At 41.7% G+C, this 18,542-nt stretch overlaps 1 protein-coding gene across 1 annotated transcript in view; it reads right to left on the bottom strand.

Annotated features, from left to right (window-relative positions):
* The window catches only part of BTC (betacellulin), a 43,118-nt gene extending 25,029 nt beyond the window's left edge, over window positions 1-18,089 (bottom strand). The window contains exon 1 of the mRNA XM_035004799.1: window positions 17,843-18,089. Within this exon, the coding sequence (XP_034860690.1) occupies window positions 17,843-17,906 (64 nt within the window). The 5' untranslated portion in view covers window positions 17,907-18,089. The remainder of the gene's footprint in view (window positions 1-17,842) is intronic.
* Window positions 18,090-18,542: the final 453 nt, after the last annotated feature.

Raw genomic sequence — 18,542 nt, 5'->3', positions numbered from 1 at the left:
CCTACTTCACGTGACCTGCAGAGTTTCTGAAGGATGCATTAAAACAGTAGAAACAAAATAAAACAAAAATAATGTTAGATTAGTTGTGTTTGCTAAGTGATGGGAAATCGAGTCTCTATTACTGGTGCTAGTTTTTAAATATCAACTGTACTCATAAAACTAAAGACAAAAAAGAAAAGAAACCCAATTCTACTTTCATGAGTCAAGGCTCCATTTACGAGATGCTCAAATTAAAAATTACAGAATTTATTAAAAGTATTATCCCTGTCAGCCAGCATGGAGAATGAAGTCATTGGGAACAATATAAGCATTGAAAGAGAGCCAGCCTGACAAGGAGCATGACCCACTGTCTCATAGTTAACTGCTAAATGCTGAGGTAAGTTGTACACCAGCTGGGTCAACTATTTAAAAAGATCAAATGTGACCAACTGAAACAGTTATGTATGTTGTATTTGCCTCATCTCTGAGCTGAATTTTCCATTTTTACAGCCAAATGCATTTTATATTTTAAAAATAAATATAACATTATCAAAAAATAATTTTTTTGACAGCATTCATCTGTGTTCTGATGACTTAGGACATCCTCTTGGATATCTTAACTTCTGCTTGTATCTACCAAATCCAATGATTTCTTATGATATTGTATCAATCTCATTTTAGGATTTGAACCACACTCCATGTCCCATTAGAAAATATAACTGTAAATCAAAGAAAGGAGAATTTATTAATCTCTGAATATAAGCAGAACTTGGAAGAATATCTCATAGTCAAATCCTGAAAATTCTATTTATATTAGAAGAAAGGAGTATAGATTAGTGGGAAAGAGATAAACTGGGAGTCAAATGGCACCAGATTTGAATCCTGGATGCACTTTCTAATCACTAGCTTTATGATTATGATTAAGTCACTCAACATTGAACTTCAGGCTCCCCATCTGTAAAATGAGGCCCATAATAAGGAAGTTACATGGTAGAGATCTAGTTATGTGCTTTAAAAAAGAGAAAAAATAAATTATGAATTATTAACCTTGGTAATGCCTGGCACAGGGTAGGTACTCAACACAATAGCAGCAATAAAAGAGTTGAAGTAAAAAAGGATTCAAATTCTTCTGGTAAAACAGTAGATGATCATTCTCCTAAGTGGATATTTCTACATTTATGCTATGATTTGATTCCTGTGTAAAATATGGCTATGAAATAAGGTACAAAAGATAAATATACATACACATACCACATTCCTACAGTGTGGTTATATGTATGTACTTAGTGAGGCAGAACAATGTGTTGGCCTTTCCACACTCTGTTTCTCTCCAGCGTTTTTAAGAGACATTTGAAGTGAATGCACCTCAGTTGATGAAGAGAAATATGACATCTTGTATGGTTCTTTGTATTCTCAGGACAGTTCTGCTGGTGACTCAGCATACTGTGTATGTCTGACAGGGTTACTGAGTCAGTGGGTTGGTTAAGTGATTCAGTGATACAAACACAGTAGATAAAATCAGATCTTGAATGGTGCTAACAACCAAGGAGATTATAAATTACATCTCTAATTTTAGAAAAACAAAGTTAATAAAGTTTTTAAAGTTTTAATCAACATTCAGAGTAAAAGCTATAAGGATCTGGGACATTTTTTCATTGTATCTTCATTGTCAAGAAGAAAAACAGAATCCTGAGTATGCATACTATACAGAGAGCATTTTCTAAGTCCAAAATGAGACGATATCTACCATGTTGAAGGGGCGGCTGGGTGACTCAGTTGGTTATGCATCTGGCTCTTGATTTCAGCTCAGGTCATGATATCAGGGTCATGAGATCAAGCCCCAAGTTGGCTCTGCACACAACTCAGAGTCTACTTAAGATTCTCTCCGTCTCCCTCTGCCCCTCCCCCACTGCTTGTGCAGACACGCAAGAGCGTTCCCTCTCTCTTTCTCGTTCTCTCTCAAAATAAAAGAAAAAAGAAAAAAATAACATGCAGTTGAAAAAAATATTAGGGAATGGAATGATGTTTATTATTGTGGGCTTGTGACTGACCGAGACAAAAACTAAAACAGGTGAAGTTTGACATTAGCATTCTCGTCCATCTATTTTTGTTGACTCCTTTTCCATTTTTTTCATTGTTGTATTGCCCTCCTATAAACCAATATTTTTGTACTGCCTTGACATTCCCCAAATAGAAGGTAACTTTTAAATATAATTTCCTTTCCAAATGTGTTTGCTTTCAAAGCAGATGTGCAAGGAGAGAAATTACTTAACTCAAATACTCTGAACTCAAGTGCTTCAAACTGGGTCTTCTAGAAAGCAGAACCTGAAAGGTCCCTATGAAGGGATTCTCACTTTATTTGGGAGGTACAAGTTCTGGGGTCACAAGAATGAGGAAGAAAAAAAGAAATGAAGCAAAGAAGAAGACAAAGCAATGCAATGTGTGTGCCCATCACACAGATGCAGCTCCAAAGTGCACCACAAAGCGACACCAAACTTTGTTCAGACCACATGTTCACTCATACATAAGCTATATAAAGCATTTTAAAAACCAAAAAAAACTTTATCTTGAAGTAGTTCATGGAAGAAAGAATGAAGGAGAAATATGTCTGCCCCAATCACTTTCATCACCCATTTCCTGGACAAAATTCCATGTAATGGGTACTAATGGCCTCAATCTCTGGCCCTTTGCTGAATGAGAGGCCAGAACTCATGCCCTGGACATGATGTTATCCAAGCCCAAAACAAAGGGCAACCCAGTATGGGTGGGGAGCTAAATAGTGACAAAGGAAGTGGTCAAAGGGGTCTTCAGAGGGGCATATTTTTGTGCCCTGGTCCAATGAGCATTTGAGGCATCAACACATCTCATGGACAGCCATGTTCTAAGATAAAGAGGGACTTTTCCAAGGTCTCTCAAATCACATCACCTGGAAAACTGCCTATACTATCAAACTCAAAGACAGGCTTCTGGATTTTCAGGGCTAGGAAGGGATAGAGACAGGACAGAAAAAAATAAGGGAGTCTTCATAGTTTATGTTCATTCAAAATCGGGAAAGTAATAGATGAACTCTTTCCTCTTCCCATGTAAAATTTTATCCCAAAAGGTAGAAACAGCATCTTGGTGTTTAAGAAAGGCTAAGAATGATGGATAACACTTTTTTTAACTTATAAAAGTACTCCACAATCTTATATTTTTAAAGCCCAGAGAGGGAAGTAATTTAACCACCTGTCATACATAAGCTAACTCATATATCTGAAAACTGTCAACACTACAATAATGCCTTTGCCAGTAAATCAACCTCTTTTTTTTTTTCTCACCATGACCATTATTAAATCTGTGACAACAATGACTAAATTGAATGGAAAGCCCATATAACCTAGAGCTAGTTTCTTAGAAATCATCGGTTGTCAAAACTTGACTTTTTGATTCCCATTCCTTTATGATAAGACCATTCCAGACAGTCAGACATTATAATACTTTAAATGGAAAGCTCTGGGCTCACTGAATTTCCATAATAGTTCATAGAGAGGAGGAGAAAGGAACCAAGCAAAAGAACAATTTGTTATCAGGAAGGATTATCCGATTGCAAAATGAGGAGAAAATGTGGAGTTGGCCTCTGGATTTAGTGATAACACAGTCTCTGAACCATGAGGAAACCGTCATCAAACTTTAATAATGGTAAGGGAAAGAACATAGAATTTAAGAGTAGATGCTTACCCAACCTGAAAAAGCCCCAGAATTTAGGCTCTTAAAATGAGCTAGGGAAAGCCAATCCAACTTAACATTAATCCATTATTATCTTTATCAACAAAACTATTTGCAGAGACCAAAAGTAAAAAGAAAGATGAGGCAGTATATTTTAAGTGTCAGGTATATAGAAAATAGATTCTATTGGAGTCCCAAAAAAGAGCAATGTGTTGAGCTGGAGAATCCATAAGGAAAAGTTTCACAGAGGTTGGAAAAAAACTGGATCAAAGGCAATGACATAGAAATGAGCCTAGTGTGTTTGGAAGATACTGAGTAAAGCTGTCCAGCTGGAGTGAACAATTATACAGAGTATTAAGAACAAGGGCCTTCTTGTTGTGTGTGGTGTGACTGTGAAATAATTCAATTGATTTTCCTGTGTTACCTATGAAAATAAGACACATTGAGACATGGTCACACCACATATTTCCAGTTGAAATTCTGCAATGTCTGTTCAGCACATCCGAAAGACAGAGTCCCAATAAAGATTCTGACTAGTCTAGAAAACCAGTTAAGAAGTATTTAACAGGGCACCTGGGTGGCTCAGTTGGTTAAGCGACTGCCTTCGGCTCAGGTCATGATCCTGGAGTCCCGGGATCGAGTCCCGCATCGGGCTCCCTGCTCGGCAGGGAGTCTGCTTCTCCCTCTGACCCTCCCCCCTCTCATGTGCTCTCTCTCATTCTCTCTCTCTCTCAAATAAATAAATAAAATCTTTAAAAAAAAAAAGAAGTATTTAACAGTGGTGAATACTGTTGAATAGAAATTACTAAGAGAGAACAGGATGCATTTCCTTTGTCATGCTTCTGCAAAAGCAAATGTGAAGTGTAGCTTATTATTCTTAGGTGTAGTTTCACCTCGCATCTAAATCACACATTCAATCACTCATCTTACCCTCCATTTCAGGAAAATTGTCACGTATCTAAAAGTGATTAGAGAATTTTCTCATAGAAGTTTTCTATGAAAGAATGACAATGTTGAAAATGTGTCTCCTGAAATAATCAATAATCACATTTGAAACTTTTGTTAATATCATGTATCAATTATAGTTATGCCAGGGTTTTTTCCAATTCATAATTGAATCCCCATGATAAGTTATTATCCTAATAAATGGTAAAATATAAGGCCAAACCTGAGCCTGGGGCATGGGATTGGTACTAAATTCCAAGATATCCTATTATCACATCATATGAGGAATATGTCATATCCACATGACATCATTAGTGATGTTAACCTTGATATCTCATTCATGAGAAGACAAGGTCACTGAATACAGTTTAAGAAGGAAAAACCTCACCACTGGTTCACAAGGTTTCAAATGTCCTGCCTCTTCTTTTCTTCCCAGAGAAGTCAGCTGACAGTGTCTTAATTTGAAACCCCGTCTTCCAAACTCCAAAGCATTCCCAAATGGCAGTAACATCATGCTGTGTTTGTAGAGACACAAGAACCCTTGGTGGTCATTTGGCACACCTCCTATCTAACTCAAGAATCCCTTACACAACTTCCATAAGTGCCACCAGACCATAAACATGTCCAGGCATGGGAAGCTCACCACATCCCAAGCCACTGATTCCATTTTTTTCAAAGCTCTACCTGGGAGAAAATTAAGGTGAGAGCTGCCTTCCTGGAATTTTAGTTTTAATCCAATCTGTGCCCTCTGAACTACACAGAGGAAACCTTTCTTGAGACAACTTTTCAATGATTTGAAGTTGGCTCTCATAAACCAAAATTTTCTCTTTTCTAGCCACCACTCCAACTTTTATCCTCTCAGTTGTCTGTGTGTGTGTGTGTGTGTGTCTTCTTCAGTTACTACCAATGTCTTGTCTCTGGCTTTTTAAGAACACCAATGATTTCCTCATAGCTCACCCACCAGTGACCTCTTCCTGAACCTCAGCCTCCTCCCTCTGCAGTATTTGATATGGTTGCCTTTCCCAAGTCTTCCATCCAAAATCCACCCCCATTCTCAGCTTCCTGACTTGTCCTTCCCTCTTCACTCAACTCTGCCAGCTCTTTTTCCAACTCCCACACCACATATATGGTCGCCACCAACACTCTACTCCCAGCCTTCTTTTTTTTTTCAAATGTTTTTATTGTGGTAAAACACACATGACACAAAATTTCCTATCTTAACCATCTTTAAATGCTCTGTTCAGTAGTATTAAGCATATTGATACTGTTGTACAACCATCTCCACCATCTAGAACTCTTCATCTTGCAAAACTGAATGCTATACCCACTAAACAGTAACCCCCCACCTGTCCTCTCCTAGCCCCTGGCAAACACCATTCTACTTTCTATCCCTATGATTTTGCCTTGGTATTCTTTTTCATAATGCCATTCCATGTCACAAAACACCCATGGTCTCAGCATTTAAATAAATATTTACTTAGAAATCATCACTAGGCACTGTGGTGGAGTCTAAAATTACAATCAGCTAAATGATTACTTTCTATTTTCAGCCCTATTTTCTAACCAGGTGATTGTCCAAACTGGCTAGTCATTAGGACCTCTTGTAGGATCTTTTTTGTACTAACCTTTTTATTTTGTAATAATTTTAGATTTATAAAACAGTTGCAAAATACAGAGCATTCCTGTATCCTCCTTACCCACTTTTCTTTCCTCTAATGTCACCATCTTACATTACCGTGGCACAGTTACCAAAACGAAGAACCAACATTGGTACATTACTAAATGTACCAATTGAGTTTAGTTGACTAAACTCAAGACTTCATTCTAACTCCACCAATTTTCCATTAATGTGCTTTCTCGGTCAGGATTTCTAGTCTCCACTGGTCTATGATGGGTTCTGTCTTTCCTTGTTGGTTGGTTTTTTGTTGTTTTTTTTTTAATGATTTCATTGACAAATTTGATGTGTACTAGTCAGGTATTTTGTAGAATGCCCTTCAATTTTGGGTTTGTCTGATATTTTTATAAGGATTGGACTGGGGTTATGGGTTTTAGGAGCAAATTCTACAGAAGAGACGTGTTCCCCTCATCACATTACATGAGGGATTCATGACATCTACATGACATCATTGGTGATATTGAACTTGGCCACTTAGTGAAGGTAGTGTGTGCCAGACTTTTGCACTGTAAAGTTACCATTTTCTTTTTCCTGTTCATGCTCTATTCTTTGGAAACTAGCCTACACTCAAAAGGACCTCCTACATGGGATAGTATCTACATATATTATTTGCAATTACTCTGTAAGGAAAATTTGTTTTTTCTCCTGGGAGGTCTTTAAAATTTTAGATTCATGGGAACATCTCAATCAGACTTCAGTAGGTCTGGGGAGAGGCCTGATAATTTGTACTTTTTACATTTCTTGGGAGAGCAATCAGATTTGGGGTCCACTGCTCTAATTTGAAGTCAACTTCCATATTTCCAAATGCTCATAAGACATTTGAATGTCTCAAAAGCATTTTGCATTCTCACCAAAAGAAAAAAAGCAGCTTTCTTTCATATACGGCACCATAAATTCTTTTTCTCTCTCAGGTTAGCAGTCTTGGAGACAGCTTTCATTCCTCTTTCCCCTTTCTTACCTACACATGACTTGTCATTATATCCCATAAAATCTTACTGAGAAGCATTTATTGGATTTATTTCTTTCCCTCCATTGCCTGGTCCAGACTTTCTAGGCTACTTCCTAGCCTAGAACAGCTGCTTTCTCTTTACTTGCTCTTATTCGTCCCTCTTCATCTGATCCATTCTGCACATAAAAACTAATCTTAAAACCACTGTATTCCCTGAGGCGCCTGGGGGGCTCAGTCGATTAAGCGTCGGACTCTTGATTTTGGCTCAATCAAGAGTGTGAGATCGAGCGAGCCCCCTGTCAGGTTCTGTGCTGGTTGTGGAGCCTGCTTAAGATTCTCTCTCCTTCTCCCTCTGCCCTTCCTCCCTTCCACCCCCTGCTCTCTCTAAAAAAGCAAAACAAAACAAAACAAGTCACTGCGTTCCCTGTATTAATCCCCTATTGAAAATATTACAATAGCTACTCATTATCCATTATTATTACACTCCCAAGAAGGAGGCCCTCTGACATGAGTTAGGGACAAAACGACGTCTTTAGTGTTAGAGAATGGAGCTGTCATAGAAGAGGGGTGGCGGGGTGGGGGGAGTCAGTGAGAAGAATAAAGTTCATTAAATTCGTTTCCTTCTGTTTTTCTCTGTGGTCGAGAGTTAATTCTCTTGAATTGGTCCTCTTGGATTAGTCTCTTTCTCCAAATGCAATTGCTACTCTAAGATGGGCCTGGAGCTACCTCGTGATTATGAGCCACCCCCAGCCTTGGAAAGCCTAGCAGTACATGGTTAGGAGCCACAAAGCAAACCACTCAGATCAGCCTGTAATCTTAACTTAAGCAAGGTGAGGCCAGCTCTTCACCAAGCTACAGGGCACGCAGCAAAATGGAATCTGGATATTTCCCCAGTATTCAAACAAGTTCCACAGGTAGGAGACCACATAACATTTTAAAGTAAAGTCTTAACCTATAACTAAATGCCTGAATTTGTCTACATTACAAAATGTCCTGGCTCTAATTCCTAGGAAATCCTGTGAAGATGGCACTGCATCAAGAATTCAGGATCCTGACTAATGTTCTCATTCTGGAAACCAGGTCCTTACCCAGGCAATATTTCCCTCGATACCACACAAAATTAACTCTTTGTTCTAGGCATGTGGGCCTGCTCACTCTCTGCTGCACACACAAGGAAAAGGTCATTATTAATTTGTCCACCTTCTAATTTTTCTCCCATTGTTTCCTCTACCACCCTCATGGGATAACTAACTCAAGTCCCTATTTCCTTGATGATTTTTTTCCCCAATCACTCCAGCCCATAACAAATTCTCCTTCTGAGGTCATATTTAGTTTTTACTAGTAATTTAAACTGTTAGGTATTCAACTACTATACAATGTTCCATTCCTGATAAACATTTTTGCCCAATATAACACAAACTCTTTTTGGAAAGACAATGACATACTTAGACAATTCTCCTTAATGCTAAGCACAGTATTAGACACACTTTATAATAGTATTAGACACACTTTAAAATAGCAAACAATTTTAGATATACCTTCCTTATTATTACATGTTTTAGAAATAAAGACTACTTTCTAACAGTCCACTCCCAACACTATGCCATGGGAAAGAGAGTCTTGTGTTTGGATAAGTTCATGTTTTGCTGGTGGTGGCAGTCAATACCTAAATTTCATGAGCAAATCTCATTCTATCAGGTCAGCCTACTCAGTAAAACCAGGCACAGCTACCATCTAAGTGAACAACTGCCTAAAATAAGTCATTTTTTGCAAATTCAGAGGCATTAAAGATGGAATATAAAGAGTTACTGGGAAACATGAAGATTCTTTGTTTTTTATTATGGAAGCTAGTGTGTGTGTGTGTGTGTGTGTGTGTGTGTGCGCACGCGTGCACAAAGTTTATATCTTGATCTTTGTGACTATGAGAAGTGACTGGTCTAGGAGGACTCCTGTGCTATGTGCATTCAGATTCGTTTATTGAACAAATGTTTATTGAGCACTTACTATGTACAAGCACTGTCCTAGGCCCTGGGAATATAGCTGTAAATAAATCAGACGAAAATCTCGGCCATCATGGAGCTTACATTCTAATGGAACTATTAAAAGCACTATTGAAAGCATGGTTATGATGGAGCAGATTTCTAGTTTTTTCCCTTTGCTTCCAGTGGTGAATATTAAAGCAATTTCCTTTGATCAAAGCAAAAACACCAGCACTCCAACTGGCATAAGGAATGAAATCATTCTGTTTCTTCTTTTTAGCCAATACCTATGAAATAATTTTAAATTATCTACATACTCACAAAGGTGAAAATATTAATAATACATTGAACATTTCGTAGCCAATTATCCTGCTAAAATCTTTTCCTGAATTATCTCATTTTATCCTCAAAACAATCCTATATCCCTAGATGATAGGCATTATTATTGATACCATTCTGTCGATGAGACGGTGCAGCACAAGGAGATTAAATAACTTTCTCAATGTTACAAGACAATAGTATGGAACAACAGCATTTGTGCACAGCTGTCTACTCTTTATAATCTGGAAAAAAACATTATTTTGTCATAAGAAAACTCTCTAAAAACAATTTCTGTTCATTTTTCCATTTTTCTGATTTTTAGAAACAAATTTTGACAGTGTGCCATCATTCATTTTTCTGTAATGACAGATTTTTTTTAATTAAGATAATTATTTGTTTAATTTGAATAAGTGAGATAACCCCATTTTGATGAGATTGTCTAAAATATTAAAATTATCTCCTAAATATTTTATTTTTCTCTGCTAGTGTAGGCTGACTTTTGTGTCTGGTCCAACCTTAAGATGCTGGGTTTGGGTGTCAATGCCAGGCAAGTGCTGTAGAGCTTTTCACTGCATAAAACTAGGATCAAAATTGGCAGATGAATAAGATTCTATAGAGACATTTTTAGAAAGCAGATATGCATTTTGCTTTTGCAGGATTATTTTTTACATTTGTTCCTTTCTAACAAAACCAGTCAAATAGAACTCCTTTGATAATTTTTAGCCATTTCCTTTTTCATAACTAGTGGGAGCAGGAATTTGAGAAATAAAGGCAAAATAAAGTTTTTCTATCAATTGATAGACCCTGGTTACATTAAGGAAGTACCCAGAATCAAAATATCCACAATTTTAAAAATATACTGATCATAGTTAATGATTTCTTCTGTACTTTCTTGTTACCTATTATAATAGCTCATGTTTATCCAGAACTTACTATGTTCCAGGCACATTTTAAGTGCTTTGTGCTGTAATTAATCTAGTCTATATAATAGCCTTGGTTATATTACTATTGGCTTTTATAGATGAAGAAACTGAGGCCGAGGGGTTTAAACGATTTGCTCAAGATCAAGGAGTTAGTAAGTCATAGCACCAGGGGGGTCATGCCTAGATATAGCCTAGCTCAGAGTCTACACTCTTGACCACAGCATCATACCACCTCAGGATATGCTCTTTTTAGCCATTCTCAGTCATAGGCCTGTGGGTCCTCTCAGGACCATCATCCCACCAACTGTTCACTATTGGCTGGGATGGCCTGTGCCTAGGATATAAATAGGCAGGTTTCCTGGCTGGGATAAAGAGCCAGGAATCCAAGAGCCTGAGGCATATCCAGAGCTGGGGATGCCACAAATGCACAGGTCGGCATCAAGGAAAGCAAAGCTGGTAGGAACAGCTAGTATGAACGTCAATGTTTTTTTGATAAGTCAGGAGAACCGGGTCCCTCTTCAATGCAATGATATGTCATTGCACTGCACTTCGGTGACCCATCTCCTCTTGTCTACCTCATTCAGCAACATGTATTTATCTACTACGATCCAGGCTCTGTTACCCCATCTTCAGAGTTCATGCTCATAAAGCCAGAAGCTTAGACAAGTTACTTAATGCCTTTGTGTTTCATATTCTCCTATATAAATGGGAATGATAATGATGTATAGCTTGTGTGTTAGATGGGTTGTGTCATATGGATACAAGGAGTTATTAGGTTCTTAGAACAGTGCCTGGCATGCATACGACATAACTGCTCTCTTATTATTTTGGGCGTGAAGATCAAATGAGATAATGATTTGAAAATGATTTTCCAACTGTAAAGGTCCCCCAAATGTAAGGGATTATGTGGAGATTCCACAGCAAAAGTCAAGCAGGCATCTGCTTGTGTCATCAGCAACATGTGCGTCAGTCACCCTAGGAGATGGGACCAGTCAAATGTCAGAAACTCAGAATGACATCTCAGTGGGAAGGTGGTCATGAAGAAGTCAAGTCTGCATCTCCTAAAGTGCCTCATTCAGCCTCTATGACAATTTCTTGACCGTTGTACTAGGCTTCCAGGAATAAGAGGCAGAGGCAAGCTGTCCTATTTTTCTCTGGAAAGACCTGGACCATGTGACTCACCCCTAGGCAGGGGGCATGGGTCTGTGCATCACATGCTTCAGTCTAACCATCAAGAAATCCAGACCATTGATTGCTATGAGATATTGACATATAATGTTAGAGTTAGGGATTCCTCAACACTAACAAGTCAGACCACAGTCAGCCTCCACAGCTGATCTGTCTCAACTTCTATAGGATCCACCACAGGTTTTTATTCCATTTAATACTGAATAGAAACCATGAACATAGCAACTTGGTTACTCCCAGCTAATGAAACGTGTGTATTAGAAAAAGTTATAATCATCAATAAGGAGGGCATACGATGTAATGAGCACTGGGTATTATATAAGACTGATGAATCACTGACTTCTACCTCTGAAACTAATAATATATGTTAATTAATTGTATTTAAATACAAAAATAAAAATTAAAAAGAAAAGAAAGAAGAATGGCTGAAAAAAAAAGAAAAAGTTATAACCAAACAAGACAGCAAATTACCTCACACCTCATAGAATTCAAATGGCATTTTTTAACGACCCATTAGAGAATGCCCTGAATCCAATACCTTCCTCCCACCATGTAAACACTTATTTTAAAAGCCCCTGTTCTGACTGATTGCTTCTGACATCGAAGCAAACACTGAGAGACAAAGAGTAGTCTGAATCTCCCATACAGAATGTAAGAAACAGAAGTAATTAAACTACTTGCAAAACAAAAGTCCTTTGGTGAAAGGTTCTCTAGCATTGCTGGAAGCAAGTTCCAAGTAAAAAAAGGATGAAGAAGCAGGTATCTCTACATCTCTGAATTGTGTGCATGTTTTGCCAACAAGAAGTAGAACTGTTTTCTTTACTGAATCTGCTGTTTTTTCAATGACTGGACATTGTCACAAACTTGCATTCATTCAGTTAGTTAACTAATATGTTTTGGGCTCCTACTATGTGCCAGGCACTCTTTATGCATCCCCCACCCTAAAAGTAAATAAGTAAATAAGTAAATAAATTAAAAAGTACATAAGTAAAAAAATGAATGAATGAAGCTATGACTTTGCAGTGGAGGAAATGTTATATTAATAACTCATCCTGTTATACTATCAACTCAAGCACTTTTAAATAAAAAAGGCTGAACACAAACATTGTTATACTTCAGTGATACTTTTGGTCACCATTTTGGAACCAGTGCCTCTACTCTCCAGGTCAGGTAAATAACATACTACATATCCTCAAAAAAAAAAAAAAAAAAAAGTAAAGAATGAGTAAAAGTACTTCGTGGCTATTGGAATTGACCTTGCTGATAATCAAAGTAAGTTATCGCCTAAGTGATCTGAATTAAGATTAAATACCCCCTCTCTCTCCAACCATCTAAAAAATACCCTATCATTTCTTTAAATTTTAACAATTAAAGATTCATTTAAGCTATTGGGAGTCCTTCTTCAACATACAAATCTGCCTGGGAAAGCTAGCTGTTATTAGCATTACCAAGCATATCCATTTTAATCAGTTGCTTTCCTCTTACAGTTTACTTTGGTGCTCTCCTAACCCTGACCTCCCCCTCCCCAAGATTCTTTGTGGATCTAGGGGTCTGTCATGGTAATTTTGGAAGGGTATCAGGATCATGGTCTAGGCCTAACTGCATGCAGTCTGGATTCTGGCTTGTCTGGACCCTCCTGGGAAGATGCTAATCCTAATGGAGAGTTTATAAGCATGGTCCATGGTTCAGAGAGGTGATTCAAGGTACAGCGTGATGCCTGTCCCTCTGACTGTCCCCCCGACTGTCTTCCTCATTACACTCGTGTCTATGTCTTGGCATGAGCTGACTACAATAAAAGGGTGAGGAAAAACAAGATGAGGTTCTTGCACTGGTCTCTCTGAGGACTTGAGGAGCACCCGGGTATTGGGGTGAGCGGTGTCTGCAGAGACCCTGGGACAGACAGACATAGGGACTCTCTGTCCTCAGGGCCTTTGACTTCAGCACAGACACGGGCCGACCAAAGCATCAGCAGGGGCACCTTCAGTTGGACATAACAAAGCATGCTTGCAAGTGGTGGGATCTTCCAGAATTATTTGGGAATTTCCACACAGCAACTGAGAATGGAGCAATAACAAAAATCAATTTGTAACAGCTGTTTATGTGCAAAACCTGGGATTGTGAAGAGGAAAAAACCACTCCTAATGCTCTTCTAAGCCAGAAGTATAACTGAAGAGGCGGAGCCTAAAATCTTGCAGCATTTGGGGTTTCAGTTACTTCATTTGTACAATGGGACTTTTACTTGCGGCCACCTACCTGCTTGGTAACTTGGAAGCTAGATACACGGCATGAGCACACTCATATTCTCAGGCGGAACTTAAACCCACTCACAAATATTAATGTTTTATTTATTTATTTTTTAAGATTGTATTTATTTGACAGAGAGAGCACAAGCAGAGGGAGACAGAGGGAGAAGCAGGTTCCCTGCTGAGCAAGGAGCCCGATGCGGGGCTCGATCCCAGGACCCTGGGATCATGACCCGGGCCGAAGGCAGCCGCTTAACCAACTGAGCCACCCAGGCGTCCCCAAATATTAATGTTTTAGATTTTAATGAGGTGGGGAACATATTTTTAGTCTTAAAATTCACTCATTTTTTAAAAGGTAGCACTTTTTTACCTTTTTCACTGGTTATGATTTCCGTTTTAGTTTTTATACAGCAACTGGATGAGAGGGAGAAATCAAAAAACAGAATCAAAAAAAGATAATCTGATTTCTTTGAGATGAAAAAAGATACTTTAAGCAAAGTTATTGCCTTTTTTTAAGATTTATTTACTTTTTTAAAAGATTTTATTTATTCATTAGAGAGAGAGAGCATGAGCAGGGGGAGATGCAGAGGGAGAGGGAGAAGCAGACTCCCCACTGAGCAGGGAGCCAGATGCGGGGCTCGATGCAGGGCTCGATCCCAGGACCCTGGAATCATGACCTGAGCCAAAGGCAGACGCTTAACAGACTGAGCCACCCAGGTGCCCCTAAAGAGAGAGAGAGAGAGAACAGGCAAGTGTGCAGGAGCTGGGGGAGGGGCAGAGGGAGAGAGAATCACAAGCAGACTCCCTGCTGAGCCTGGAACCAGAGGCCGGGCTTGATCCCACAACCATGAGATCATGACCTGAGCTGAAATCAAGAGTTGGATGCCTAACCAGCTGAGCCACCCAGGGGCCCCAAAGTCATTGCCTCTTTACCATATTTCTCAAGGAAATCAGCACCTACGGTTTTCTCTGTTATGATCAAGTTTGCATGAAACAAAGAGCCCATCACAAAGTAAATGAAAGGTACATAGTGTTGTACAAAAATTTCTGTTAAACTTCCCAGTGGAAGTGTTAGTTAAAGATGAGTACAATGTCAAGTTGCTAAGGATGTCAGGCTCATCTAAAGCAGCTCCTTCATTTTACAAAGGAGAAAAACAATGTCCAGAATCTTGTCATTTATGGACATCTGAGAGTCATGGAATGGTAGAGCGGGAACCAAGTCTCCTGTGTGCCCCATGCCTGTTCTCGAGGCACTCCCCCCATCCCTCCCCCATCACACACACACACACACACACACACACATAGTGCATCACACAGTACATTGCTCACATGTTCTTCAAAAAGTAAACAACATTTAACATGTGATCTAAATTAGGAATGGGACTGAAAAGTCAAGCGTGTGTGAGAGAAATCAAACCACTTTATGGGAACACTGATGCCAACAAATTACATCCTTTGGAATTTTGCATGCAGTGGAGCTTTTAGGGGATCTGGAGACTGAATTCAGTTCCCTAAGCCAAACATTCAACAGGACAGTTGCACAATCAGGTTACCTTGAATGTAACAACAGCACTGGATTAGAGTTTTGTTTTGTCTTTTCATTTCTGTCTCATGACAAGTTTTGAGAAAAAAAATAATAAAGCACTACAAGATAGTAAAGGGGAAAGAATGTCTATCAACCTGGAATAATCACTTCTACCATCACACTTCTGCTGTGGCACAACGCCCTAATCTAGGCCTTAATTAGTTCTTAGTACCTGGGTTATACCTGAGACAGTCAGGTCTTCTGGCCCCCAGCTCTGTCCCCTCGCCCCACACTTCACCCTCTATCATTGGCCTCTCCTGCCTATTTCAAATCCTATCCAGGCACCCAGACACCCACTCATGTCCTTCATGCAGCTTTTCCCACTGCTCCATCCCTCCCTGGCGAGCTAGCCCTTCTCTGGTTTTATGGATGTTTCTCTTATTGTTTCGTATTGGTTAGTCTTGCATTCCCAAATTCAGAATAACATCTTTTTAAAAAAAAAAAAAAGAAAAGATTTTATTTATTTGAGAGAGAGAGAACACAAGTGGAAGGGAGAGGCAGAAGCAGACTCATCGCTGAGCAGGGAGCCCGACACAGGGCTCCATCCCAGGACCCCCGAGATGATGACCTGAGCCAAAGGCAGATGCTTAACCGACTGAGCCACCCAGGCGCCCCTCAGCATAACATCTTTCAGGCAGAACTCATGTCTCAGAATCTCTTGAGCCCTCTTCCCACCCCTTTCCCCATATACTCTAACATCTTGCTGACTATAGCAGATTTTCAGTCAATACTTTGTTGGAAAATCCAGACAAGGGGGAGGAAGAAAACGCCTGCTTCATCCAAACAATGCTGCCCAAAGCATCAGCACTGTTTCTGGACCTAACTCTCTCTGCCCGTTGCTCTTCCTCAGACTCCACATGATGCCCCAACTACATTGTCACTCACTTCTTCCTCTGCTGGGTTTCTTAAATCAGCCCCTTCTCGCTAACCATGGCCCTAAGTCAGATCCACTCACTTCCAGCCAAGGTCATGACACATTTTTTTAGCCACCTCTCCTACTCCAAGGACCATAGCCAAATGAAAGTGTCCATGTAGATTCTGCCTCTTTCCCCACCACGTGAGAGATCCAGCCTTTCCCAGGCTTGAAGGCAGAAGTGATGTCATGGAGACACTGAAGCTGTGGAGACTCCCCTCCCCCCACTTTAGCGCCTCAAGCCCAGGTGTCCCTACCCCTGAGCCCAGCTAAGACTACAAAATATTGCTGCCCCTTCCCTCTACCTCCCTCAAAATGACCATGGTGCAGAGGGGATGTCTTGATGTAGCAGGATTTTCCCACCTACATGCCTTCCTTGGTCCCTTCCCACATCCAGCTGCAAGAACTCTCCCCAGCACCTGCCTTCCAGAACTCTCTGCCAAGGCTGCCTCCCAAGGAAGTGAGGGGAACCTCTAGCGGATCCAGGCATCCTGCTCCTCCAGTCCCACCACTCTTCCCTCAGGGCAGAACCGCACCCAGTGCTCCTGAACTGAACAGCCCAAGTTTACTTTTTCTCAATGAAGAAAAGTCTTCCCTCCCCCATTTCATCTTAAAATAGGGAATAATAGGTTCCAAGTAAAACATCTCTGCATTGCTTAGATAGTGCCCTCAGTAAAACATGCCATTTCCCTTTCCCTATCAGCAGCCGGGGCCTAAGGTCTCAGAAGTTGTCTTCTCGGGCGCCTGGATGGCTCAGTCGTTAAGCGACTGCCTTCGGCTCAGGTCATGATCTCAGGGTCCTGGGATCGAGTCCCGCAACGGGCTCCCTTCTCCTTGGGAGCCTGCTTCTCCCTCTGCCTCTCTCTCTCTCATGAATAAATAAATAAAATCTTTAAAAAAAAAAAAAAAAGAAGTTGTCTTCTCTCCTCCTCCAGCCCCTCCCCACTGCCCTGACAAGGGCCGGGGGTCTTAATCCACTCCTGGCCCTCCAGGAGTCGTCCCCCTGTCTCTCGCACACACCCAAGGCGCACACACACCCCACAAATTGCTCTCCACTGTGCTCGGCCCTTCCAGGCCGCATCTTAAGCCAGGGCGTTCCCTTCCTTCTGCCTCCCCGGAGCTGTCCTCCGTCCAGTGTCCCCTGCTCCTTCCTCGGTGGGCTCTGCTCCCACGCCCCTCACTCGCCGGCACCTGCGCCAGCAGCGGGGCCGCGGGATCCCTTCGGCCCTCGGGCAGCCCCAGCAGGTGCAGCCCTAGGTGCCAAGCGCCGAAACCTTAACCTCGAGCTCGCCCGGGGGTCAGAGCGCTCCGCCTGGGCCCTGACAGCCCCCAGCGCGCCCGGGGGGTCCAGATGCCCGCGCGGATCAGGGTTCGCCCTCCCTGCCACTCCACCGCAGACTTTCCTCCTGGGGCTCCAGTGCCAGGCGCGCCACTTACCCAGGGCGAGGGCCAGGAGCAGTGGCAGGGAGCCGGCGCCGCTGCCCGGGGCGGCCCGGTCCATCAACCCCACGCTGAGGGGCCGGGCAGCCCCTGGACGAGTCTCCCGCCTCCTCCTGCGCCCCTTCCCGGGCCACGGGCGCCCGAGGGCGGGCCTGGAAACTACTCTCTCGGGCCAGCAGGAAATGAAACTACTTCTCAGGCTGGCACCCGGGCCCCTGGGCAGGCAACACCCCGGGCGGGCGGGCGGCAGGCTCCGGGAGTGTGGCTGGGAGGAGGGAGCCTCCTATTTATCCTCGCTCTTTCTGCACACACCCCAGCAGCGAGGCGCGGGACTCGGTGGTGGTAACCTCCACGCTGTTCCCACCCAAATTGCCCCACACCCACACCCACACTCGAGGACGTATTCGGGCTGCCCTCGGGCCAGCTCACCCACTCCCCCTGCTGGGTCGCACCTGACTCTCGGTTTCCCTCCCCTTTGGGGAGTAAGACAGGTAGGTGAGGAGCGGAGGGAATGCCCGCGGAGGGGTGGCTCAGGTGCTGGGCCTGCGGGCAGTGCTTCGAGAAGCGGGCTCTAAGCTCCTCTAAGCTCCTGCAACGCACGGAGGGAGCATCAGAGCCCCACGCGTGCCCTGATGTCTAGCTTCCCTTATTTCAACCAACTGTTGGTGTCCCCGAGGGACCAGAGCCAACATACAGT

The sequence above is a fragment of the Mirounga leonina genome, unplaced genomic scaffold (assembly GCF_011800145.1).
Source record: "Mirounga leonina isolate KUSES-001 unplaced genomic scaffold, KU_Mleo_1.0 Mir_129, whole genome shotgun sequence".
NCBI classification, from domain to species: Eukaryota; Metazoa; Chordata; class Mammalia; order Carnivora; family Phocidae; genus Mirounga; species Mirounga leonina.
The sequence above is the reverse complement of the archived record's forward strand: the minus strand, read 5'-3'. Positions and strand labels throughout refer to the sequence as shown.